At 39.8% G+C, this 26692-nt stretch overlaps 2 protein-coding genes across 3 annotated transcripts in view; one reads left to right on the top strand and one right to left on the bottom strand.

Annotated features, from left to right (window-relative positions):
- Positions 1–2244: 2244 nt before the first annotated feature.
- On the bottom strand, positions 2245–6727 carry LOC146461643 (mitochondrial substrate carrier family protein ucpB-like). The gene is made up of 3 exons (XM_085086643.1): positions 6315–6727; positions 4603–4765; positions 2245–4303 (listed from the first exon to the last, which is right to left on the bottom strand). Exons 1-3 carry the CDS (start codon positions 6421–6423, stop codon positions 3616–3618), a joined length of 960 nt encoding a protein of 319 aa, XP_084942769.1. The 5' UTR covers positions 6424–6727; the 3' UTR covers positions 2245–3615.
- A 4434-nt stretch (positions 6728–11161) lies between these two features.
- The window catches only part of LOC146461642 (uncharacterized), a 29433-nt gene continuing 13902 nt past the window's right edge, over positions 11162–26692 (top strand). Inside the window, exons 1-37 of one of the 2 annotated variants that reach the window (XM_085086508.1) lie at positions 11162–11504; positions 12375–12454; positions 13201–13308; positions 13996–14079; positions 14317–14391; positions 15198–15242; positions 15343–15396; positions 15662–15715; positions 17158–17211; positions 17849–17956; positions 18528–18572; positions 18768–18821; positions 18977–19021; positions 19183–19380; positions 19511–19564; positions 19911–19955; positions 20052–20105; positions 20322–20375; positions 20549–20602; positions 20906–20959; positions 21060–21113; positions 21374–21418; positions 22009–22062; positions 22430–22474; positions 22595–22648; positions 22806–22859; positions 23000–23053; positions 23151–23204; positions 23305–23358; positions 23925–23969; positions 24204–24248; positions 24392–24445; positions 25094–25147; positions 25786–25839; positions 26013–26066; positions 26179–26232; positions 26564–26617. In XM_085086508.1, coding sequence (XP_084942634.1) covers positions 11429–11504; positions 12375–12454; positions 13201–13308; positions 13996–14079; positions 14317–14391; positions 15198–15242; positions 15343–15396; positions 15662–15715; positions 17158–17211; positions 17849–17956; positions 18528–18572; positions 18768–18821; positions 18977–19021; positions 19183–19380; positions 19511–19564; positions 19911–19955; positions 20052–20105; positions 20322–20375; positions 20549–20602; positions 20906–20959; positions 21060–21113; positions 21374–21418; positions 22009–22062; positions 22430–22474; positions 22595–22648; positions 22806–22859; positions 23000–23053; positions 23151–23204; positions 23305–23358; positions 23925–23969; positions 24204–24248; positions 24392–24445; positions 25094–25147; positions 25786–25839; positions 26013–26066; positions 26179–26232; positions 26564–26617 — 2277 coding nt within the window. In that variant the 5' untranslated portion in view covers positions 11162–11428. The remainder of the gene's footprint in view (positions 11505–12374; positions 12455–13200; positions 13309–13995; positions 14080–14316; positions 14392–15197; positions 15243–15342; positions 15397–15661; positions 15716–17157; positions 17212–17848; positions 17957–18527; positions 18573–18767; positions 18822–18976; positions 19022–19182; positions 19381–19510; positions 19565–19910; positions 19956–20051; positions 20106–20321; positions 20376–20548; positions 20603–20905; positions 20960–21059; positions 21114–21373; positions 21419–22008; positions 22063–22429; positions 22475–22594; positions 22649–22805; positions 22860–22999; positions 23054–23150; positions 23205–23304; positions 23359–23924; positions 23970–24203; positions 24249–24391; positions 24446–25093; positions 25148–25785; positions 25840–26012; positions 26067–26178; positions 26233–26563; positions 26618–26692) is intronic. The other variant, XM_085086507.1, reaches the window with a different exon arrangement.

The raw sequence follows: 26692 nt of genomic DNA, 5'->3' as shown, positions 1-26692 counted from the left end.
AAAAAGGAAGTCGTTGCGCCCCGCAGCTTGTCAAATAAAACTATCACGCCATTTTTCAAGTGCACTTCATTAAATTTCGCCAAATGGTGACATTTACAGGGATAAATGATGGTTTTTATGTTTGTTTTAATTCAAAATGACAAAATTCCCAATTTATCCCGATTTCGTACGTGACAGAATTCATTTATGCAGGTTCAAAGTGCAAAAAAGCTATTTGATCATGAATTTGGTAAACTTTGCCTTGTAAGAACTGTCTTCTTACAAAGCATAGAAAAAATTTCTCGATATTTACGATTTTTTATACCAAATAATTCCTTGCTTTCAAACTCTTTGAAAACGTTTGATATTAAATAATTGCAGGAGGTAAAAATAATAATAATAACTTTTTTTATACACGGTAAATCTTTCAACAAAGATTATAAAGAGATAAAAGATAACCAAAATCATCCCTAACTAAACTAACTAACCTAAAATACTATTAACCATATACTAAAAGCTGCTTTACAAGGATGCCGAGTTAAAACTCATTCAAAACTGTGGTGACGTAAATTAAATTTAAAATCATGTAAACTGATGTTGCTGCACGAAGGTCACTGGAAAGGCTGCTCCACAACCCGGCTCCACTGGAGGCTTTGAGGGATGCGAGCTCTACACTTAGCAAATTTTCGAGTGAGGGAGGGGGGGGGGGGGGGGTTTGAAAGGCAGACGAGTAAGATGGGCCAAGTACGGGGAGGGGGGGGGGGTTCCGGGGGCATGCTTCCCCAGATAATTTGGATTTTAACTCCTCACAAATGCCGAGAAATGCATTTTAAATTAATCAATGAATTCCTTAATTACTATACTGTTACCTAATAGAAACTGAAATAACTTTATTTTCTCCGATCTTTAAATTCACCATCATACAATGATATCTCGTTTACTGACACCAACTCTAAAATAAACCAGGAATCCAAACGATTTAACTTGCACTGCATTCAAAACAACGATGTATAAATGGTGCATTAATCAGAATGAAAACAAAGAGAAAAAAAACTGAGGAAGTGGCTGATATTTACTGTGTATCAGATTCCTTAAAAATACCAAAATTTCTTGTTATCGTTACGGTCGGCAAATTCGTTAGCAATATCTACAAGAGAAAGTCTCTGTTCTTTCTCTTTCGTTAGCTAGCCTAACATTTTTCTTTAAGTTTCAATCCATCCCGACTTACACTGTCCCTGGCCAGAGGCACTCATAGTAATCGATAGTTTTATCGCGCTTGGGTGATAATTTATGACAAAACTAGACAAAAAAATTTTTTCCGTTGACAGCGGACAAACATTTTTCTTTTGGTTTCAAATGACACCAAATTCACGTAATACTTCCCCTTTAAGAAACCATGTACGACGGCAACGCCAGAGAAAACATCGCTTGAAAACATACGTTCACGTTACTTGTGCTACCTCGCGATTATTCCAATTCGTTCAATGTAGGCGAACCATCCAGTACTTCCAGTAACTGAACTGTTACTTTATTTACCTCGCACATAAGAGCCAACGCTTCATTGTTTGATATAAAGGAAGTTACGTCCTGCAGCTTGTCAAACTATCACGCCATTTTCAAGTGCACTTCATTTAATATCGTGACATTAGAAAAGAATTGCTAAGATAGTAACCTTTCGGCAATTTTTAAGCTCGATGGTTTATGATAAATGGGGGTTTAATTTAAATCATACAGGTTCTTTAATATACGCGTGTTGTTTCAATGTATAACAAATGACAGAAACAATACCCCTTAACTCTAAAAAATAGCGGTGATACACTCTGAGCCAATGAAATAGAGCTGCACAGGAAGTCCTCACATTAAAAACAAAAGTTTGATTACTTTTGGCGAGTTTCGTATTTTCTCCATTTTGAATGGTTGACGCGCCGGGTCGTCATCCTTGAGGAATGGGAGCGAAATGTAAAGTTCGGAATTTACCGGAGTTTCCCGAGTTTACTACAGTTCCAAAATAGTTTCCGAAGGAAAGTCAGTTCCATTCCTCCCGACAGTCAACGGCCTAAATTATTCAAAATGGCCGCCGCTTACAGAAAAGATAGGAACAATAGCAAACGTAATTGCACTTTTAGTTCTTTTTTTTTCAATTACGTGAAACACTCCTTCACGTGTTTGATAAATTACATAAGACATCTACTACAGGGCATAGTGAGGAGAATTCGCTTGTTGATATTGGGAGTTAATTTAAAATAATATGATTAAAAACAGAAGCAAAGTTAATCTTAATTTTAATGCTGTAATTTTCTTACAAAGTTTACAAATTTAAATCTTGTTGGAGCAATTATACAGTATTTCCTGTGTAACGGCACAATTTTAAGGACAACGTATGTTGCACTTAGCTTGGATAATTCACTGAAACATCATTATAAAAAAAAGATAAATGTTTTGGCACTTGACTTTAACAACAATAATATTTACTAATATTTATTAATAAACAAAAGTGGCTTTATACTTTGTATAAACATTACACAAAACAGCTCAACACAAAGGGAAAAACGAGAATGGAATCAATGAAATTCTGTTCGTTTTGCAGCTATTCATTTAAATAGCTGAGGTCTGTTTTGCAAAACACCCAAAAAGTGTTTGGGTCTGAGAACTATTTTTCAAATCCGTTTACTATTAATTGGTGATCGTTCTTCGTACAAACATTAAGCGCCGTGTCTTGCAAAGTTTTCAACGTTTTAGTTTTCAAAATTTCGAATTTCCGGAAATGAACAACATGCTGGTATAAAATAGTTTTTCAGGACCAAAATTCTTTCAGAACTTTTGAGAAACAGATGCCAGGTTAAGAGTAAGCTAATCCTGGATTAAGCTAATACTGGATTAATGTTAATCAATAAAGATTCTTCCAAAAGATTTTGTTCCTCACAGTAGTTTGACTTATGACTTTTCTTTACCATTAATTCACTAATAAGACTTAGCTTTCAAAAACACTTTTTTACAGGCAAGATGAAAACCTCAGTTAATTTTTAATTGGGGATTAATAAGGGCTAATTGGCTTTTGAACAACCGGGCTCAGGGCATTTACAGTTTAATTTGCTTACAATATTAAATTTATAACTTCTGCTAAAAAGCAAGGTGTTCTTTAACAGTAAAACAATAGTAAAAGTAAACTTGAGCGAAAAAAAAAATTATGCTTGGGGATTGAAGCCAGAATTTTGTCTTCATTATCTATCATAAATAATTCTTGGACATCATTTGTGACAACAAATATAACATACACCATGCACGACCTTACATGTATATATCCTTGTTTGATCCTCATTTGACCTTGTAAAGATTACAGGCAAAAAATTAAAACACTCATCAAACTGGAAAAAACCCAGTTTGTTTGGTTTAGCAAATGAAAACAAAATGTGCATTGCATTTGGTTTGTTTGATATATTTGCTATAAACTTTGATCCATATTTCTCCTTAACACCATTCTGTTTCCAGCAATCTGATCTGTCAATCAGTCTTTGCTTCACATTAGGGTGTTTGCTCCTTAGTGGGAAATAGGCAATGTTTTGTTTTTATTCTTTTAATTAGGGGTGGATTAAACTTCAAAATGATGGACACTTACAGTAACCTTATTTCTTTGACTTAGATTGGCCTCATACCAACAAAAGCTCTCAACTGTTCAAAAACAAAGAACGTGACAACCGTGTGAGTACCAGTTCTTGTCCAATTGGGTATAAACCCTTTGTAGAGACCAAACAGTCCTTCCTTCCTGACAGTCTTGACAATGCAGTCCAGTGTTCCCCTGTACAACACAGGCTTCTTGTTGTGGTCTTTTTTCTGATTCATAAATCTCGTACGAACCATATCTATAGGTGAGGTGACACAGTTTGTAACAAATCCCGCTATTGAAGATGCAACAATATGTAGAAAAGGTCCTTCCTTCATGAGTTCAGCATTTAAGATTGCATGTTTTGCATGATCATAAGATGACACTGCTGTTGCTGAAACAAGCGCTGATCTCTTAACAGTGGCACTAACACCAGTCCAAAGTCCTCTGATTCCTTCACTTGACACAATAGCCTGAAACGCATGAAACGTGTGCCTGTATTCCCAGTGACTGCCTGATGGCAATGCCATCAGACGTATCTTTACCACGTCAGTAGGGCAAGCTATTGCACTTCCTATTGCTCCAGCAATTGCCCCTGAACAAACTTTTTTCCAGAGAGGTGTGTGGGCAGGATCTGTGGCTCCAAACCATTCCTTAAGGGGTTCATACAAGCCTAATCTCAGTGTGCTGTATGTTGCTTCTCTCATCAGTGATGGCGTAATACTAAAATAAAATAACAAAAGAAAGACAAAATTACTATTGACTAAGTAAACTGAGCTTGTTTCACACACGTTTTTATTTCACTTGACACATTCACTACAGTATAATTGCTAGAAATGATAAATCAGGTTGTTAATGCTGGACTTGCCTGGAACAGTCTATCATACCATAGTTAAAATATTGGATCTTGTGGTCACAAGTTGAACATTTTGTTGGGGGTGGGGTGTGCCTGAGCCGGCCTTAATGATCTAGATTTATTGTATTCAGTCACAAAAGAAACCACAGATAAAACAAAGACTTACCCTCTATAAAGACCCTGTAATCCTTCTTCTTGGGCGATCCTCAAGGCGCCTCTAACCAAGCCTCGGTAATAGCGATTATGAAATATGTTTCTGCTTTCATGCTGAGAGCCTAATTCATTTTCCAATTGCATTCGAGTCTTGATCACATCAATTGGGTTTGTAACTGGTCAGAAAGAAAAGAAATTTTTAAAACACTTTCACTGAGGGATTTTTGGAAAGGCTTGAATTATGTATTCTTATTCTGTAGCATAGAAAATTGAATGCACGCTAAACTTTGATACAAATGCACACTTGAAAGTTGTTTGCTGTGCCTACTTTTTTATGCTGTAATGTGGAAATTTATTGACCATCATTACTTTGGAAAGTAGGCCTAAATTGGTACAAAATACAGCAAGATTTCCACAGAACCCCACAGGTTAACTAATGTATACATTTAACAACTCAAACTCTATTCGTGCTCATCGTTTTTGGAAGAAAAGGGTTAGTATGACAGTGATGCATGTATAATTAATGTATGGGGCTGTGTGGAAATCATTCCCAAAATTCATACATTACTACTTTCTGTGTGGGAATCAGTAGAACATTGAAAATTACAGTCTACTGATCAAGTTTAAGGATAGCATCTGTTTTGGGAGGAAAGTTTGGAAACATTTATGCATGTCCACATATATATTTAATCATACATGTACCACTGTCATACTAATATTTTTATTACCCTCTTCCAAAAATGACAAGTGTGAATTGAGTTAATGATGAGACTGTGCAGAAATCTTGCAAAAGTTTTTCAGTTTTCCATTTACCTGTGATAGAAGTTCATAAGAATATAACATAGGCAAAAAGTTTGAAAAATGGAAATATACAACTGCATGTTTCTAAGCATCTCAAGAAAACATGAACTTATATGCACTATCATAGCGGGGTCGGCCTCCTGTTGGGGCCGGTGCTAATTTTAGACTAAGTCGATTTTTTAATTAATGTCTAATTGGTACAGGGCCCAGCAGGAGGCAGGCCCCTCTATGACAATGCTAATGTTTCTAGAAAAGAAGAACAAAACAGGGCACAATATTTCACCCCAGAAGCAAGAAATAAATGTTAAAAATACAAATATTGCATCTAATTAAATGTATAGATCAGGTCATAACCCAGTATTACAAAATTGATTTCAAATGTGCATCTGTTTGCAGGTTTTTTCTAAAACAAACATAAGTTAACAGTTCGATTTCTATAGTATGACATTTAAAGCGATAACAACGCTTGGCCTCGGACCTTTCAGCAACATTGTTGACGTCATGGTCTGATGCAATAATGCAGTCACGTATTAAATACTGGATTGATCTGGTATGCTAAATTAAAATATTGAGTCCGAAACTACGGCGAAAAAAGTTATAAACCTTAAATTGCATGTAAAAGGATGGTATACAGTGCCAGAAATCAAAGTAAATCGAAACTTCGGCCAGTGAATATTGTAGCTATTTACGCTTAAGCGCTAAGCTTAAGTTTATCCGGCAGGAAATTTTTTCACGTCGAAGTAGTAAGTGCAACGTAAGCTTCTAAGCTTAATGGGCGAAAGAAACAATTAAAAGTTCCCTTTATATCCCTGTGTCTATGGCAAAATGAGGAACAGGACAGCATCCTGCGTCCAAACATTCACTAATGAAGTAACTAAGAAAATTTTAGAGGACAGCTATAACATAAGCTTAAATAATTCTTACCGGTGGCAGCACACATACATGACAGCCCACTCAAAGCGAATCGAACCAAAACTTCCCGTTCTTTACTTCTAACTCTTTGTCTTCTCTTGTCGTACATGCTAGCTGCCATTTGTTCGCTGAAATTCGTAATCGATTGTATTGTGGCTACGTTCACCTGCAAGCGGATAGTTTTCGTTGTTGGGGCAAAGATGAAGGAAGCTCTGCTATGCTCCGATGCATGTCAGCGATGTTCTGTTCGAAACTGAAAGTAAAAGTGGTCCCAAGAGGTCATCCACATCAAAAATACTTTAAATAACTCTAGACGATTCCACGGGAAATCGGATTTGCCGGTGTTTGTTCCAGAAATGTCTTTTTCCACTTTTCACTCTAAAAAACTATTATTTCGCGCGCATGCATCTTGAGAAATCAATTAAATTTCGTAAACCACGTGGGAAATTCCCTTGGGTGCATTCGTTGTTCACGTGGTATTCGTGCTCTACCATTTTAATGTTTTTTTTTTTTTTGGGGGGGGGGGGGGTTCCCTTGTAATTTACTTTGTGTCCTGTTTGATTTGAGTCAGTACGGTATGGCGACCGATTCCACTTTTTGACTGCAGAAAAGATTTGAAAACAAAATTTAAAAAGGCAGCAAAACATTGCGTGACATGGCAATCAAAACAAAGGCCAAGGGCAGCTGAGTGGGCTTACAGATTTACATATTTTGCTTGAAGACCTTGAATGATCAGCATGATTATAATGCTGATTTAAACCTTTTTTTTTTAGTGAGAACAACAACAAAAATCAGTTTTACAGGAATTCCTGATTGCAACCGGGGAGTATTTTTGAGGAAAATAGGGTTTTGAAACATGACATCAATATAGAGGAGTAGGACAAGAAGAAACGCTGAATATATGCAATACTGTATTGTGTCAGAATAGGTAACATGCTCTGGAATATATAATGTTAGATTGTATCGGTTTCATTCAGTAGGGTTACGTATCTGATTGGCATGTACCGCCAGCCGGATAAATATAGAAAGCACCAGTATTGAACAGAAGCAAGGAAAAAAACGGCACATGGAACCAAAAAATTATAGAAAATAGCAAAAACAAAAAATAGATAAATAAATAAATAAATAAATAAATAAATAAATAAAAAAGGCCAGGTGCAAGAATCCCTGTAGTGAGTTTTTCACGTTATACAGGACCGATTTCGTACCAGGGAATTTGTCTCTGTTCCCATGACTTTTGGAGCCTGAGCAAGAAAGTATATTGCGTGTTATCAAACGGGGCAGTGGGTGGGGCTTCGGCTTATAACGGGGCGAAAATCAACATTTGATACGTGAACGCTGAAAATTCCTTTCATTGAGGGCTCCGCAAAGCATAAAACGTATCTATTCCGTTCATTGAGAACATACCCCATAAGAGCGGCACAGCTTCTTCAGGCCAAAAACTGTAAAGGCAGAGGTTTAGGAGATGTGTATGGATGGAGTCCACAACTTCCTAGTCGAACGCGACAAAGGACTGCAAGCAGGGGAGCAGGGATGGAACAGTGGTGAGAGCACTCGCCTTGCACCAGTACAAGTGTTGCTCGGGTTCAATTCCCGGACTCGGCGTCATATGTGGGTTGAGTTTGTTGTTGGTTCTCGTCCTTGCTCCAAGAGAGGTTTTTCTCCGGGTACACCGGTTTTCCCCTCTCCGGCGAAAAACCAACAGTTCTCAGTAAATTCCAACAAAAACACAATAGAACACAATACCCTGCTAGCAGAGGTCAACTTTGGCGATATTTATTGTACTCATATTCGAATTTATAGGGAATATTTCATATTTATCCAAGTATATTTTGTGCCTTAAGGTTTTGTTACTATTGGTTCTATATCGTATATCGTTCAATTTGTAAAGGGCAATGGTAACCTTAGTTTCCTTTTTAGCTTTTCAGTAATTTGCCAAGCTGTGCAAGTGTTCTTGAAAACCTTATCATGCTTGTTACTAAAGGGAAAATAATTAGAAAAACCAACAGTAGCTCGGGCGTGATGCTAGGAAATAATTGTAAATTATCTTCGTGGACCTGAATAAGGTTAATCAGCTTGGAACTTCTAGAAGTGTTACTCGAAGTAAATTGGTTCCGGTTGAAATGAATACTCTTGAAATGAGCTCCGTTCTGTAATTGCGTTTGCAGGAGTATTCAATAGGATAATCTTTTAGTTATGAATACTAAGTGAGTTTCTTTGTGAACTGTAATGACGGTAATTACGCGGCACGAGCCGATCACTGACACTTCGGAAAACTCATTAGCTACGTTTAGACACCTAAAGAACTTTTAACTTAGGACAATTGAATAGTGTAAGTTCTCGTTGATTAACAAGTGTAGTTAATATTGAGGGTTTGCAAGAGAGGATCAAGGATCCTCTCTTGGGGTTTGGTGTTAAAACTTGGCTTTTTGATCTTCTACGCGTTATTCAAATAACTGCACACGCATTGTATTCTGTTAACAATGGATACTTGTACAATCATATATATCAAGAGAGGATGAAGGTAAGAGAGGTAATCCCCCATATAGGCCCTATTCCCATCGTATACAACTCTGTATGTAGCGCTAAGTGATTACATCGGTGATTACAGCAGTGATTTCATATTTACAATCTTGCTATTGGACGAACTTATGCCAGTTCGTCCTTCGAGAATAAACTGCTGTTGGAACCAAAAGTGAAGTTGTCGCTGTTAATTCTACGTACATCCAGTTGCGGCTAGATCTTGGTACCTCGAGGGAGTGAATGCCCTTTCTCGCAAGCGATCTCTCCTTGAGTTAATCTTCCCCAAGAATTTGTCACAGAAGATCTCCCGTTGAAGTTCAGAATAGCCCGAAACGTTCCCGTTCGCTTAGAGTGGAAAAACCTCCCGTCACAATTTTCTTTCTGGCAACTCTGTTTACCATGTACGACGTCGTTCGCGTCTCTAGTATTTTGCCTAGTCGGCTTATTTGGGGAAGTAAAGAAGCCGACTACGCGAAATACTAGAGACGCGAACGACGTCGTACATGGTAAAAGACTTCCCAGAAAGATACCTCTGCTAGCAGGGTAAAAACAAAATGTCCTTTAGTTCAGACAAGAATGACGCAAACTGAGGCGATGACCTGCCTGGGGCGATGACTAGATGACCTGTGGAAAGCATCAAGAAAATCACCCCAGAACTCATCAGCTAATGATTTTTATATTTCAACAGATTCTCAATTTCATAAACATTGTAACAAAATTAGATACATGGAAACGATGCCGACGAACTAAGCTAAACAACAAGGAACGATTATTTCGATAACGTGCGCGCGCGCCTGTGAAATGCACGCGTGGCGGGCTGGAAGTGCGAGTCACGCGGTTTAGGAAGCGGTTTTTATTTCAATAGCTTTTCCTTGACACTTTTTTTCTTCCTTGTCACATGAAATCTTCACCATTCGTGTACCACACGCGCGTCGCAGACTTGTCTTGCTTTCTTTCTTTTTACTTTTCGCGAGTATTCATCTCGCTTCGTTGACTAGCCTGTAGCCTGAGTATCAGGCCTTCCTAAGGGGAAGGGGGAAGGGGAGGGGGAGAAAAGCCTGATACTCAGGCTAACTACAATCTTGGACAGATCAAATGAAAAATTAAGACCACCCCTCCCCCCCATTTCAATGATGGGAAAATGGCGCGTTTTGCTTTGCGCGCGAAATCATCATTGATTTTGGGGGGAGGGGGGGTTTAATTTTTCATTTTATTCTGTCCAAGATTGCAATCTTGGACAGATCAAATGAAAAATTAAGACCACCCCTCCCCCCATTTCAATGATGGGAAAATGGCGCGTTTTGCTTTGCGCGCGAAATCATCATTGATTTTGGGGGGAGGGGGGGTTTAATTTTTCATTTTATTCTGTCCAAGATTGTAGCCTGTGAACAGGATTTCCGGGCGCTCTCAGACGGCGGAAGTGCCCGGGAAGCCTGTTGGCAGGCTGCGTTGACACTCGACAGCAAAAACTATTCCACAGACTATAGCCATATGTGCCAACAACTTTTTAGCCTGAGTGCAGACGTCTGCTATTTCCTTTGTTGGCTACAGCCTTTCGGCAAATAGCCTACGATCATGCGAAGAGATGCTCTGAGTGGAGTCAGAGTAGCTGACCTGCACTGGCCCTCACTAGCACACTTGTTCTGAGTTTCCCAAATGAACAATATTGTCGATGGTTTCTGCGCTGCTACTTGGTGCCCCGGGACTTGATGTGTCTTGTATAGAGTCGATCCCCTTTGTTCCCACCTCTTTTGTCTCTGATGTGTTTTTCATGCCTCTGTATGCGACAAGATAGGATAGAAGTTGTTAAAAGAGTTTTGTTGCAGTCTAGATGAATAACGCAACAGGTTTCTCATAATTTTGCTTTTTCGATTTATCACTGAATCATACTTGGCCCAGGTGCAAATGCATGTTCTGTAAGTTTTATGAAACTTGAAGAGGCTTTTAGCTGCTTCTGTCAAGTGAATGCGCTCGCTGTCTTTCAAAACCGTTTTCTTTTTGCCGACTTGCCTGTATTTAATGAGTTTTGTGAATCATAAAAAGTGAACTTCATCGGGACATTTTTCACCCACAAAGAACCCCTGCAGAGAAAGAAATCTGTTTTTGTTTGAATTGTGAAATAATGTTTCCTACTTGAAACTTAACAGAAAATATTCAATAGGGATAATTGTGCTTAACCCTTAACCCTAAACAAAACAGAATCTGTCCGTCTTTTTATCGGATTTGGCAGCAGAGAGTGAAAAATAATGTAGAGCTGTGGAGTACAACAGCGTTGATACGAGGACATTTTCATGACAGCATTAGCCAGTAAATGGTTTTAGTGTTTTAGGGCACCTTTTCAATGATCTGACCTCACTTATAAAGACATTTACCAGACCTCAAATTACACGCGCAACTGATAAGAGAGGACACTCGCTTCTTTGTTGTTTGAATGTTATACATTTTAAAAGTGTGACAGATTGGCCTTTTGGACGTTTGCGTGTTGCCCACAAGAGTCTTGTCGATCCAAGGCCGATCGCATGTCTTCCTATCTTTTGGCGTTAAACACGGCAGAAGCACCTTGAATCTATCTTTCTAAAGTCAAGGGGAAACGCGGGGAGGCGATGGTGTCTCGAAGTTCCTTCGTGCTGCTGTTGTACACCGTTTTTACGTGGAACGCCACTGGAAGTTTCGGCCAACGTAAGAACTGCTTTTAATTTTATACTGTTTATAAATTCCTTGCGGGATTTCCGATCTTAAAATATAATATAAAAGTGGATATAAATGGTTTCGCTGTAAGACTCCAGATCCAGGCAAGATTGACGAAACATGGAATGAAGAATGGTTTTCAAGGTTACTCGAGGTTGACAGCGTCGGACACTTTCAATTTATCTCGGTTTCACGTCATGTTAGGGACCTTGTTGTCTCAGTAATGCAACAGTAGACCTTAGTATCCAAGGCAAGGATACCATATCCGTAAATACAGTATGCTGATTTTAGAAACTGCCTCTCTTACATCGTTGACAGGAGGCGCCGGAGAAATTGACCTTGATCGACTCTATTCTGTGCTATTTTAGTATTTATTTAACGAAGAAACTACGAGAAATGTAAGAGTTTTATGATAGAGTATGCACAGTCATCGGCACCGCATATGGGTTCATATGGCCTCCAAATGGCAGCTGGGGGGGGGGGGGGGGTGCAGGGAACACGCCGCAAGAACACACGAAACACTATTGTTGGTGGAAATATCCATTTGGGCGGTGCTTTAGTCCTCGTGTATAATTCAGCGCGAAGGGATGCGGGTGCAACTGCAGAGTGCGTAAGTGGAAAACATGACAGCGGGAAACGCGCGCTTTTCCCTCTACGCGCGCAGGAAAACTGAAGAAGTGCTGTTTGCAGTTTAGTGCAAGGAAACAGAGAATGGGGAATGGCGAAATCTTCCCTTTTGATTATCCTGAGCGGAAAGAGGAGAGTTGTGTCTCACTGACCACTTTTGATTACGAAAACTTCTAAAATAGCGTGGCCTTTGTAACACAGCCACAGTCACGCTTTCTTATCAACGTTTTTCAGGTATCATAGAGAATTCCATCAATGACCCTCTCTTGAGAAGAGTAAAGCGACAGGGAGTAGACGTTACTGACGGCGGAAAGGTAAGTCTCCTCAAGGGTCACTCGTCTAATAAACATGATAAGGGCCGTACATAAGGCAAAATAAGAAAGATAATACCCCTCATCGTTATTGGGACGTGTCTTCGAAGCGCTTTTATGGAGTGCTGTTGGCCTATAAGGACCTTTAGCCGTTACGTCGGCTAAAGACAATAGGATTTAACAAAATTATTGTACAACAAACATACTGACTACAATGCGAATCTTCATGTTTTAATTGTGGAGCAAGGATGCAGCGAGAAACACCTTACTGGGATTCTTGCACCTTTACATGTCCTTTCCGTGGATTAATTTTCACGGGTTTTCTTTTTTCGATTCGTTGTTACCATCGCGCGAAAATATGACCGGAATTATAACCAACCCCAAACTGGGGTTCTGTTACATTTTTTACAATACACCATTTCCGAGTTGCTTTGAACCTCATTATGATAGCGAGGCTAAGTGCAATTTTTTCCATATGAAAATTAGCTTTGTTTGCATAGGAATGAAAAAAATAATGTTCATAATAAAAACTATGAACTTAGCCTCGGTTTCATGGTGAGGCTCAAAGCAACTCGGAAATGTAAACCACACGTGATCCACACGTGATTGAGATTTTGAATATTATATCAGGACCTATTAGTATGATTAGAAGTTTATCCTTCTGCCCATTATGTCTATCTTTCACATCTATATATAGTTACATAAAACGCCCATTGTGCCGTAATGTAAAAGCATTCTCTGCCAATCAGGTTAGTGTGACTGTCTTTGGAGCACCAGGAGATACTGGTCTCAAAGGAGAACCGGGAGACCAGGGACATGCTGGGTTCCCTGGGGCTAACGGCCCAAGAGGAGCACAGGTATGTAAAGATTCTTGCTTTTCAGTAACATTTGAGTGGGAACTTAAAACCCTAAAATTCAAGCCGTGGTAGTTTGCGTTGCGTCCAACCGGCTATCTTTGCGGACAATTCAGTAAAAAAAATTATTTGAACGGTTCAAAGGTCACCTTTGGGTTGTCACTAATGGATGTTGCGCATCATTTTATTTGTTTGTTCGTAATAAATTATTGAGAGAAGTGTGTAATACAATTAGTAGTTGGTTTTAAATAAACTTCAGATTGCCCTTATTTTTGAAAGGCGCAGTTTAACGATGGGTACAAGAAGATGGTTAGCTCAGCTTTCGCCGGTGGCCGTCTGTAGGTCGGAAAGTTGGGAGTATATTTCTCGGCCAAACCAACTCCAATAGTTAAGGTGTTATAACAACTAAGGCAGAAGGTGTTGCCTTCTCTGTGACCACCTTGGCGTGCCTTGCATGGTCACGTGTAAATGGCCGACCAATCTCAAAATTGAGAAGTTTGAATGAAAACCTTTGAACACTCGCATGAAAAGAGAATGGATGCCTTTCATTATCATTTTTTAATATTGGCTCATCTTGAAGAAGGGTAGAGATCAGTTTAAGTGCTCTGTGTTTTTACTTAGTAAAGTATCATGTTCTTCTTCCTTGTGATTAGTATTACTAAACTATTTCTCTTTTCTTTCTCTCAACAGGGTCCGTCAGGCAGCAAGGGTCAGCAAGGCATTCAGGGACGTCCTGGTCCACCGGGTTTCCCAGGAACTCCGGGCAGAACAGTGGTAAATGGCTAAATTACTTACAAGCGTAATCATTTATCAAACAAGAACGATAAACGAACTTTGCTTCCAAGCTCAATTTTTACAGCAATGTCTTATCCGTACCCCCAGCTCAGTCCATCAAAGTTCTCCGCTAATTTAAGCCTGGACTGTACTTTAATTTAAGATATGTCACCGTACAACCTTCGCTACTGATTTTGTGCGGATTTTTTCACGGATTCTCTCTCTTTCTTGTAACAGTATGAAACGGTACAAGGTGAAAAGGGGCCTGTGGTTCGTCCGATTATCCTAACAGCAGGGTACATCGAGAGGAAGGTAGGCGTTACATCTTTTCCATAGCGTTTAAAAGAGTTCAAATTTATGTTAGCTCTTCCTCGTGTGAGCAAGCTTTCTCTTCTAACATATGTCAAAATATAATGAGCCCTTTTACTGCCTGAACGGGATAGAATGTGAATGGAGTTCCTTTTTTATGTAATACCTTTTCAATCACAAGCATCTTTCTTTTCAGAAACGCAAATTACTTAATGATCGAACTCGGTATTATTGAAACGGGTTCCAGAGGCAGAAAAACAGAGAACGACTGCTAAGCGCGGTAAAATACGCCTACGCCAAAGATTTCTTTCTTCTGATTGGTTAAAAATCAACACTGGAGTGTGCATTGAGGGGTTCGCTGTTGAAGTAATATATCAAACACGAGGAAGAGTGTTTCATCAGATATCCGGCCAAACACTGAGAAGTAGGTTGAAAAAACGAGGCGCAGCCGAGTTTTTTTAAACGACTTCGAGGTGTTTGGATATCTGATGAAACACACTTTCGAGTGGTTGATATGGCTTCTCAAATGATCAATAATTCTTGGAGAAATTCAAGGCTCAAGTTGGTAAAATTTTATGGTAATTAGGATCACATATCCAAACCACGGTCACGGTAGTGATTTTCTTTGTTTTCTCTTGATGAATTATTAATGAGTTTGAGAATAATATTTTCTTGCAAAAACATCAAGGCAGTTTCAACGCGTAATTACCCTAAAATCTTTATCAATATCAATCGAACACGGTAAGCATCTTATAACTGAGAACTGATATTTGTTGTTGTTGTTGTTGTTGTTGTTGTTAACTTTACAGGAGGTAAAAGGAAACAGAGGACTTCCTGGACTTCAGGGCAAAAGGGTAAGTCCTTTGCTTTTCTACTGAATAGTTTTACTTTCTTTTGTCGTGAGTGAAAGGTTATCAGTACTTTGCTAATTATCGTGTGCTTATATTTTTACAGGGTGTGGCTGGACAGCCTGGAGATCCTGGGCGGGCTGGTGAAATTGGTTTTGATGTAGGTAGCATGAAACTTTTCTCGCCAATGAAATAAACTGATCTGCTCTGTGGCTGATTCAAAGTTGGTCTCTAAATTCGCTGAGTTACACACGGAATCAACCTTTACAGTAAGAAAATCGCTTTAAGCTGCTGAAATCCGAGACATGCGCTTGTCTGACAATTCTCAGGGCGTATTACTAAGCTGCTCTTGATTGTAACATAGTTGATTGATGTTATGTTTTACTTCAGTCTGTTTGTATGAACATATCACGCATGTTTTTTAGGGAGATCCCGGTGGATCCGGCACCACCGGTTTACCCGGTGCGGACGGAACTCGGGTAAGTCTTGCAACAGCCATAGATATATACCATACAGTTCCTAGCCTGAGTATCAAGGAGAGAGGGGAGGGCGAGGGATGAAAGGGTTCTTTCCCTTTCATCTGTTACACCCTTCTCTTCCGCAAAGCCTAATACTCAGGCTATACATTTCCTCAAGTACCGTTTCTGATCTTATCTCACACCTTATTTAGGGCGGGTAGGGGATCAGAGGGGGGACTACAGTGGAACCTCGATTTAACGAACCTCTATTTAACGAAGTCCTCGATATAACGAACGATATTTTATGTCCCGGCCAAAGTTACAGTAAAATGTATGGAATAGAACCTCGATATAGCGAACCTCGATATAACGAATTCCTCGATAAAACGAACATAATCCGGAAGCCCAAACGTAAAATCTACCTCGATATAACAAATCACAATGTCAACACGCGACAGAAGATAAACGCTGAACAGATCAACACTCTGAAAGTGTCGTTTTTTTGTAAACAAAAGCTGCGCGTCTGCTCAAAAGTGAAAATAATTGCTACTGAAAGCCACCATGCTTAATGAATTGCATCTCAAATCGCGGCACTTCTGGGTGACGAAAATTGCATTGAATTTCGTGACAGAAGTCACCTGTGTTGAAAATCAATCATTAACTATGACCTCGATATAACGAACATTTTGGTCGTCTCCCCTCAAGTTCGTTATATCGAGGTTTTCGATATAACGAACCCTCGATTTAACGAACAAATTTGGCCGGTCCCCAGCGAATTCGTTAAATCGAGGTTCCACTGTACCATATAATTTGATGAGTGTGATCGTCGGAGGCTTGAAAAGGTACCTCGTTATCATTTTGTGGGCGTTGCTTCAAGTCATTTTTTCTTCTCAGCGAAACATGTAATTTATAATAATCCTAAATTAGCATAAATTACTATTTTGCCGGTACGTATCAAAGGGCTGAAGACGGGTGCTAGGGGCGGAGACAGTTATGGGATTGTAGTTTGTAAATCGCGGCCGTTAGGAAGGTGAGGCATTCTACGGCCAGCCAGTTGTTATATTTCGTTTTCTTTTAAATTTTTGAATATTGTCATGTGGAAACCAGGTTTTACTTTTGTATGTAGTCATATCCTTTGTCAAGTAACTGTTATCAATGTGCATACCATGTTTTACATAGGATACCCTGAAATTCCGAGGTTGGCACCACTGCTTTGGTTGGGGCTACACGTTCCCCGTCTTTTCCACCTGCTGGTTTTAAGGGTTTTTTCTTTTTCGGATTTGGTGCACTTAATTGTCCTTAATGGTAATCGACTTTTGTAAGCATATTAAAGCCAAATAAATGGCACGGTGGCTTGGCTGGCTAACGCGCCCATGTATCATCACTTTGTGTGCCTGGTTGAGCAGTGGAGGCAAAATTACTTCCTTTTGACAAAGCTAAATTAACATCTGGATCCTTTACAGGGAGAAAGAGGAAAACCGGGTAAGCAAGGTCCTGCTGGATTAAAAGGCTATCAGGTGAGATGAAGTTATGAACTTTACTTTTCCTTTCCGTTCCCATTGCACAAGACGGCGTGGAAACGTTGCCGGACTTATTTCATAGACGCCAAAGATGTTATAGTACTCTGAGCCCGGTTGTTCAAAGCTCGATAAAGCTAATACTAGGTTAACGTGAGCTTTGATTCGAGTTTAAACACCAGCCACTTCAAAGTTGTCGACTTAGACTTTTCTTTACCATTAGCTTAAATTTAGCCTTTAAAAACGTTTTTAACGAGCGAGATGGATAACCTCGGTTAATTTTAATCGTGGATTAGCGTTAATCGGCTTTCAAGTAACCATACCCTGGACAATGACCGTGATGCCTCTTAACGGGCCAAAAAATGTGCCAGAATCTAATTGCATGTATTTCTGATGGAGAAGTCTGAAGACCCTGATTATAAAGCGATTATTTTCGAGGAGACTTCATTGCTCAGTAAAATCCTTCCGAGAACTTTAGGCTTAGTTTGTTTTTAAAGACATGATTCCGATAAAAAGGTGCTTGTTCCCTCAAGTTTTCTTTCTATTTTTTGCCTGTCTTATGTATGATGGAGCGACGATTAGAAAGTATGTTCTGTTGATGCACGATTCGAAGCAATGATCCTGTTTTGTGATCCAGGGTTCTTTTGGTGATACTGGCTATGATGGAGTCCCGGGTCGAATCGGTCACCGAGGCAGGCGTGGTATCCCAGGAGTGAAGGGTTACCGTGGCGACGACGGTGATGAGGTAAGAACAATTGATAGAATTGTTGGGCCAATCAGAAAAAAGAGTAATTAATTGCTTTGCTATGTTCACAAAATGGACCGGACGGTAGACAGCATTAATAGAGAGGTTTAAAATCGCGTTTACGGCAAACGGCAAACACGAGATTCGCGTTTATGTTTTGTTGAAAAAATGAGTACAAAGATGAGAATAGTGCAAAATAATTCTGGCCTTTGATGCTAACGCAAAACGTCAAATTTAGGATAACCATGTTCACGTGGTCATTTCTGTCGTTTTCAGTAAACGTAATTCTAACTCACAAATGCTGGATTTTGTATAGTTGCTGTATCTAATGCTCCGTTCACGCCGAAAAAGCTAAAACATGTTTAAAAGCTGTTTAGTAAAATATGCTTAACTGACATTTTTCGATGTTAAATTTAGCACAATAAAAGCACAGGCTAGGTACATACCCTCGGCATTCTTCATTGTTGGGTTTCCTATGGCCTACACTTGGTTCTGGCAGTTTAGGTACCAGACCCTTTCAGTTTATTTGTGTTCTGATGTTCCTTTAACAGTGACGTCTGCCTTCTATCAGGGACCAGCTGGACCGGACGGGACTGCTGGAAAGGACGGGGATCAGGTTAGAACTGCGCACTTAACCTGTTTAGTGTTGCCTTATTCTACATTCTATCGCACAGTTTTAAGTTAACGTATCATAGTGTAACGAGCACCCTGCATTTTCGTTGTTGCTGTTGCTGGTTTGCATCTTTCAATGACACTAACTAGAATAATTTTGAGTGAAATAGCTGATTCAATGATTTGGTTTCTCTTCCAGGGCGATCAAGGACCTATCGGAAAACATGGCTCTGTTGGCTTCACTGGTGATCGGGTAAGTCACGTTACAAATTTGCTTGTTGGTTCGTTCTTTCTTTTAGTCTGTTATTCACTCATGTTTTTCCTTATTAGTTTGTTCGTTCATGTCACTTTTTATTCTATCGTATGTTTAACAAGTACCTCATAGGTTCTATTTTCAATTTGTCTTAGGGAGTGCAAGGAAATCCGGGCGAGGAAGGAGACATCGGTCCTGGAGTAAGCTCGCAAATTTTTACATTTTTTTTTGTCAGTGTAACGAAAATATGCAAATTAGTTTTTCTTAGTGTATTTTGTTCCTGGTTAAGCGGTTGTTTTATAATTCAGCTGAAGGAAGATTTTGGAGAACATGTTTGAATTTGCCGTGATTTTTATCCCAGGGTTCAAAAGGAGCAGATGGGCCCCCGGGTGTCCCCGGGCCCCCCGGCGAGCCAGGATCACCAGGGCACCTTGGCAGAAAAGGGCCCACGGGATACCAGGGAGAAAGGGGCTCAAGGGGAGGCCCTGGGGAACAGGGTCCTACCGGAAACAGCGGAGATGACGGGAATCAAGGTGGCCCTGGTTTTAAAGGAAAGGAGGTTAGTACTGTTTTTGTTTTAATCTTGACACGTGCTTGTTACATCCAAAATATCACTGAATTCAAAAGTAAGACTAATGCATCTGACACTGCTTTGCTTAATATTATTTTCTCTGCTCTATCATTTGCAGGGCGAGCGAGGCTTCACGGGCCCAGAAGGACTCCAAGGCGCTGTCGGCGAAAAGGTATTTTGATCGTCATTGTTACTTGTAAGTAGAATAACGAAAATAAAAAGTTGATGCAGTTATATTCATTGTTTACTCAATTAAGAATGATATAAGAATTTATCTTACATGTCTCAACGTCATACTGTTAAAATACTAACGTTTCTATAGAGCCTCGGTAAATTTAGCAAACTTTTGGGCGATGATCGGAAACGTTCGCAGGATCCTAGGAAAATTCTTCGACAGTGCTCGGAAGATGTCGGAAAAATATTCGGAAGATGGTGGGCAGCTCTTCTCGAAGCGAAATAAAATATCTCTATGAACTGAGTCTTTGAAAATCTCTTATTTTATTTCGTTTTGTTTGCAGGGAAACCCAGGTGATACGGGACCTAGGGGAGGCACTGGAAGACCGGTAGGACAAACTAGTATTTGAATTTAGCGTGGTATGTGAAGTAATTTGATGCCTCACACTGATTTACTGACAAGAACGTTGGTCTTGTTTTGACAGGGTGAATACGGGGCGCCGGGAGGACGAGGGGAACCTGGGAACAAGGGCAATACTGTAAGTTACCCCTTTATAAAATTACCCAGAATTAATTAGTTCAGCAATTTTGGTGTTTCTAAGGTGCATTTAACAACTATCCCGCGAAATTGCTGAAAACTGCGCTGAAGGTTCAGTGGTGCGTACGCTATAAGACAATTGAAATGATACAATATGTCAATTCTACCTTATTTAGAAACCTCCACCAGTGTACAGTGATATTGTTTCTCTCCCCAGGGTCGACAGGGTACTCTCGGCGCCCGAGGTCCGCCGGGAGAAACAGGATCAAAGGTATGGACGTCTGAAATCTTTCTCAGTACCTGTCTGTGATGACTTCTAAAAATGAAGTTGAATGCTAAGACTTAATTTAAAGCTCGTATAGGGAAAAATGGTGTAGTGTGCTAAATTAAGGAGCTAAATTAATACCTAAGGAACCTGCCGGTAATAATAATAGTTTTTTACAGGGAACACAAGGCACCCCAGGGTCAGGGGGGCCATCAGGCCGAGAAGGAGACCAGGTCAGTGGATCATCTACTATATATATTTAGTTTTATAATCTTCTGTTATCACCACACTAGACGCACGTTACATTATCGATCATAGCAGTGCAGTGAAGACGCAGTTCATATTTGAGCCAACAAAATATAACCAAGTCTCCCTTGTTCCCTAGATCAGGGTTTTACTTCCGTCATGAAATCAGATTGTTTCGTTGTCCCTTCCTGATGACAAATAAATACAGTTTACTTACTTTGTATTTACCACTTTCTCTTTGTCTTTTAACTTTACATGTAAGCTTATTTAGACCCTTTGTCATTTCATAGGGACTGTCTGGAGGGCGAGGACTGATCGGAAGAGATGGAGTCACGGGCGTTAGGGTAACACATTCTTCACAGACCAGTCACACAATGCATTTGGCCTGCGACAAGTCACGTGCAACAGCTCAACTAACAGTTATCTGTCCGTTCAATTCGTTAGGGTCCGACTGGTTACAGGGGCAGCAGAGGTCCGCGCGGATACAAGGGTGCCTCAGTAAGTCACCTGTTATAATTTCTTTTTTACCGTATGTCCACAATAATTCATTTAATTCACATCTTTTAGCCGAATCTGGGTGGCTAACATTCGATACGAAATGTTTGTACGTACCACATGATAGTAAAACTGTCGTTAGTGAACAATCAGGAAAACGTGTGAAAATAAGGCTTTCCTCTCTCCTAGCAAACAAAAAAATCGTTTTCTCTCATTTCCTTTCTCCACGATATAATAGGCTAACAATTTTCTTATGTTTGTAGGGTGTGCAAGGGAGCACTGGCCTTCAAGGATCATCCGGACCAGCGGTATGACTTTTTACTAATGCGAATGGCAGAATGTGAAAAGCTAAGTGAAAAGCAGAATACCAAATCTCGTCCCCAGGGCCCGCGCGCGTTTTAGGACAGCGGAAGCCACATGTCCACCGGTGCTGACCAAAAGGAACGCAGCCTCTGGGAACGAGATTACGGAAAACCCCGTTATTGTCTTCTAAGGCGCGAGATAAGTAATACCAGCGGGGGTGATCCGAGAGGAGAGTGACAATGGAAAGGGAGAGCAAACTTCAACTCAGAAAGGGAAATAGGTTATCAAATAAATTTACTTAGAAGGCGAAGTATTACTGTGATAAGATAGACACAAACTATGAAAGTGCGCCATTCCATGCGATGATGAAAGTAGCCGAAAATGTACAGGACGCGACTACCAAAGAATGTAAAACTAAATTAATTAAACGTGCGTAAATAAGGAATAGTAAGATATCATAAGCACAGATTAATACCGAGCAATTATTTCTGTGGATTGCGGTGATCAGAGAGCTCGTAAGGTTGGGAATGGCTTCCAACCACTGAACCCAGTAACAATCATCTTTTAATGAGTACTTTATCCCCTTCTATCCCAGGGTCCTCGCGGAAGAGGTGGACGACCGGGTAGAGGAGGGAAGCCTGGAATGCCAGTAAGTTCAGCGATAGGATTGATTCTTTTAACTCTGCAGTGGTTTAATTTGCGCTTCTAGTAAAGACTTTAAAATGGAGATAGTGGTTTTGGACCATTCTTGTACATTCCGTTCTCTTGCGTTTTTCTATCAACTCAAGTATTTGATTTAAGAATAAAGATTAATGCGACGTACATGTTGATGCCAAACTTGCCTTCAATAAGATAAAATGACATACTTTTGAACGCTGATTTGATGCATAGTGAAATTGTACACCTTATCGTCAGATTTTACGGTAATAACCTATTTTAAAACATTCTGTGTTTTAATTTAATTCCTCTTTGTTTTATAATATTTAGTTAATCCCTTTGATTTTGGTTTCTTTTAGGCTGAACGTGGAGCCGATGGCGAATCTGGGAAGCCAGGAGATCCTGTGAGTGATACTAAAGATCATAGTGTTTTTCTTTGTAGTTTAAATAGTTTAATTACAATAGTATCCCTTGAATCAAATTGATTGACTCAACGTTTTATGCTATTCTTTTCCTGGTTTTAGGGACCAGATGGAGACGTTGGATTGATGGGATTCTCAGGAAAAAAGGGACAAAAGGTGAGCGGGCAGTACCTCCAACTAGCTAGAGGATGATTGAAAACAAATACAGGAGAGAAGCCTTATAAATGTAACCCGTGTGTCAGGGAGTAAATACAATACGAAAATCTGGTACTAGCCTTTCTCTCAAAAAAAGTTCCTTAACTTCTTTCTTCAGGGTCTTCAAGGGAAACGAGGAATTCCTGGCATTTCTGGACAAAGTGGACCAAAAGTGAGTTCAAATCACAGGAACATAGGGGAAATTAAAAATATAGAAATCTTGCTATCGCTGATTTCCAAACTGGTTTCTTTTTTTTCTTTGTACAGTAGCTGATAAAAGTTTTTTAATTTGAACACTTTTTCATTTTCCAGGGAAGCAGAGGACCATTAGGCAAGCCAGGCATGACAGGAGGGTCTGGAGCAGAGGTAAAATAACATTTATTGATTAGTAGATAGCATATTGAAAAATAGGAACTTGTTTGCTAAAAGCATCTGATAAACAAATGATAATGATTCCATGCAGGGTGGTGCAGGACCGCGGGGTGAGGACGGAGAAGATGGTTTGGCTGGTGATATGGTGAGTTTGCTTCGTGGCGATTTTCAACTTTGTTAACTTACAAGTTCGCATATACCTATCATCATTATTATTATAACTTATTCTTTTGTTATTCATGAAGGGTGAAACAGGTCCGCTAGGGAATCGGGGAGAACGTGGAGAGCCAGGGAGAACAGTAAGTAGAGAACGGAACTGCGCAGACGTGAGCCATTCGAGAGATTTGGAAAACAGAAAGCTTGTTTCTGCCATTTGCCTCTGTCATGTGACACGCATGCTTCCTTCGTAAGCGTCATGTTAACTCAGTTAAAGCTAAGTCCAAGTTCTTCTTGCGTTGAAACCACAAACGACAGCCGATTATTAAATGGTGGGACAATTAGGGCCATAACTTTATTTGCCTAAAGCGTGATCAAGTTAAATCTCTAATTTAACGGAAAGTGAATGTCTAGTAGCCAAAATGTTTACTACGGAAGCGGAAGTTCTCATTAAGGTTCTTGTAAGCGTGGCAATATCAAAGTAATTATGACATTCCAAAGGAGAGCATTGTCCTGCGTTACTTGCCTAGTGAACGTATGTAATGAGATTTCGAAAGTACTTTTGTTTCGATTTGTTTCGGTAGATGCGTTTTTCAGTCCTGTGTCAGTCACACAGGCATACTCACGGGAATCGAACCTATGACCTTCCTTATTTTTTGTTTTGTACTGAAATTTTCCTAAGGTACACGCTTTTTCTATCTGTTTTCAGGGTTTTAAAGGTGACGAAGGTGAAAGTGGAATTCCAGGAAAAGAGGTATTACCGTTCTTGACAAAAATGCTACACCTAATGTAAGTCATTTGAGTGGCGGTTCACCTTTTGTGAATCCATTTCGCGTCGCCAAAGAGGTTTACTTGTAAAGTAGTTGTTTATCAAGACGTGAGTTGGAAAAGAAATAGTCAAATGTTTTCTCAAAAGCAAATTTAAACACTTGTTTTCTTTAAACAGTTATTTTTAACTGACTTACAATATTGTTTTGTTGCTTCACAGGGGAATGCTGGCCTTCCGGGGAAAAACGGCGTGGCAGGCGAAATGGTGAGAAAACGGAAATATAATATCACTTAATGATAGCTGTTTGTAACTCACAGCTCTGTTTCAACCCGTATGTGTTTTTAATTAGTTTGGTCTAAAGAAATTGTGATCATGGATTTTGCAGTGTTCAATTTAATCCCTTGTAGGGTGGTGTCGGTCCACAAGGTGCACAAGGAGATAGCGGAAGACATGGACCTACGGTAAACCTTACAAACCACACTTTATCAGTAATGTATTAAAAGAAAAAATAGTAAAATTTGCTGACGCAAAGACGGTAAAATGCAAGTTGCCTAATCATATTATGACTGAGTTTTTAACCATAATAAATTTAGGCGTGGGACTTGGGAGCTTCTTGTTCAGGAGAAGCGTGAATTAGAAGCCCCGGCTTCTAGTTCACGCTTTACCGTCACCAAAGTTATTTCGTATATGCATCACTGTCTGTAATATCCTGTAATGTGTACAAAAACAGATAAATTTTCCTCTTCTTCCTCTTCTTCTGTCCTTCATTCATCAGTCGCTCAGACAGCCAGTAAATCAGTCAATGGGTTATTCGTCCATCGTCACAAGGTCAGACAACCTGTCACTAAGTCACTCGTATTTCATTGAGTTAATTAGCCATACAGCCTGTCAGTTAGTCAGCTGTTTAGTAGTTACTCACGGGAACGTTCAGCCAGGCAGTCAGTCAATTAAACTTACTCTCTCTCACTGAGACGGCATGCCAGCTTGGCTAAACGTTGTATATGAGCAGTGATGTTAGTCATGGAATAATTAACTTTATTCAGAGCAATTGTACCTTTCAGTTCGTATACCTTTAATTTGTCATGGTAATTTTCTGTTGGCGTTTGCAGGGACCACCTGGACCGCTGGGGATGATGGGAGAGGATGGCGAACGAGGAGCGAGGGTGAGACTAAGTTACTAGTGATGTTCCATTCTTCGTGAATAGCAGCAGGAAAAATATACAAGTATATATACCTAGATTTTTGAAAACAGGCCCTCTCAACTCACGCTTCTTGGAGAGTGCGTTGTGAATGGTTTGTTGTCGTTAAAAGACCACCTCCAAAGTTTCCGATATAAAAACAAAAGGATGCATAGTCTTTTTTCCACCTACTCTCTCTTCTTTCTCGTTTCTTCTCTCTTTGCAACATTCTGAGCCTTCTCGGGGCCATAAAACTTGTCATTCGGTGTCGTTTCACTAAAAGCGCTCAAGTTTTCATCGGCCATCTTTCAAAAATTAAGGTAGACATACTTGATTGTTATCCTAAAATGTTAGCATAAAAACCCATGGCAAAGAAAGTTTGAATTACTGTTCTCTCTCTCTCTCTCTCTCTCTCTCTCTCTCTCTCTCTCTCTCTCTCTCTCTCTCTCTCTCTCTCTCTCTCTCTCTCTCTCTCTCTCTCTCTCTCTCTCTCTCTCTCTCTCTCTTTCTGTCTCTTTCTCCCTGCTTTCAAATTGAATTACTCGTATGTCTGGCCGGAATTACGCATTCCTGTAACAGTAGTACAGTATCTTGGTAAACATTTGGCTTGGTTATTTTCTTAGGGTGCTGTAGGACCAGCAGGACCTACAGGTGAACTTGGCCCCAAGGGAGAAACGGTATGTTGTTATATCCATTAAAAGTTTAAACTGGTTTATTATTTCCGTTCATTATTTTATTATGTAAAAATCACAGTTTTTTAATCACTCTCTACGTGCCGCTTTCAAACCAAACCGTTCTTGTTTATTGTTTCTTTTTCACTGTCTAATTGTTGCTCTTGTTAACAATATAGGGAGCTTCAGGCTCATCTGGAAGGTCAGGCGGGAGAGGCACAAGGGGGCAGAAGGTTAGAGTCTATACCAACTCTTGTCCTCTAAAGAAAACAGTTGTTTTACTTAGTTGATGTAATAGCGTAAAATATTTGATCATTTTATCAGACGTACTATGTTTATGTTTAGGGTACGAAAGGTCAAAACGGCAAGCAAGGACCAGCGGGTGACCAAGGAATCAGGGTAAGATTTATAAATGGTAGATTTAATGATGACGATGATGACTATTATTATTGTAAATCGTTAATATCTACTGACAGATGCCTAACTCATTTTCTCTTAGAAGAGGTAAGACTTGCTTTATGTAATGTGGCTCCAGATGTTGACACAGCGGACAAAATCTCAGGCGTGACTGCGTAGATGAAGATGAAGATGAAGCTGTCGAACAGTTTTTTTCCTTTTTACAGAGTGCAAACTGTTCCATCCTTAAGAAATCAAGGATATACGTTCTTTGTCTGATTTCCTCTTCTGCATGTGACTCTAGCAAAGTTCAATACTCTTTTTGTCATTTTAGGGTGAACCGGGAAAGAATGGTTTGGCGGGGTCTCACGGGACTGAAGGAGAGATGGTATGAATTATGCTTCAATAAAAGACACAACTTCACTCGTCCTTGTGTCACGTTTAATATTGTTGAATTAGTTCA

The sequence above is a fragment of the Pavona decussata genome, unplaced genomic scaffold (genome assembly GCF_977016875.1).
Source record: "Pavona decussata unplaced genomic scaffold, jaPavDecu1.1 SCAFFOLD_195, whole genome shotgun sequence".
Lineage (NCBI taxonomy): Eukaryota > Metazoa > Cnidaria > Anthozoa > Scleractinia > Agariciidae > Pavona > Pavona decussata.
This window is presented reverse-complemented; position numbering and strand designations above follow the sequence as displayed.

What these genes read in the sequence shown, in the direction of transcription:
- LOC146461643 (XM_085086643.1), bottom strand. Translation starts at nt 6,423, where the DNA reads ATGGCAGCTAGCATGTACGACAAGAGAAGACAAAGAGTTAGAAGTAAA. An exon ending in ATGTATGTGTGCTGCCACCG is followed by an intron (nt 4,766 to 6,314) that starts GTAAGAATTATT and finishes CTTTCTGACCAG; the next exon opens with TTACAAACCCAATTGATGTG. An exon ending in TTACAGGGTCTTTATAGAGG is followed by an intron (nt 4,304 to 4,602) that starts GTAAGTCTTTGT and finishes ATTTTATTTTAG; the next exon opens with TATTACGCCATCACTGATGA.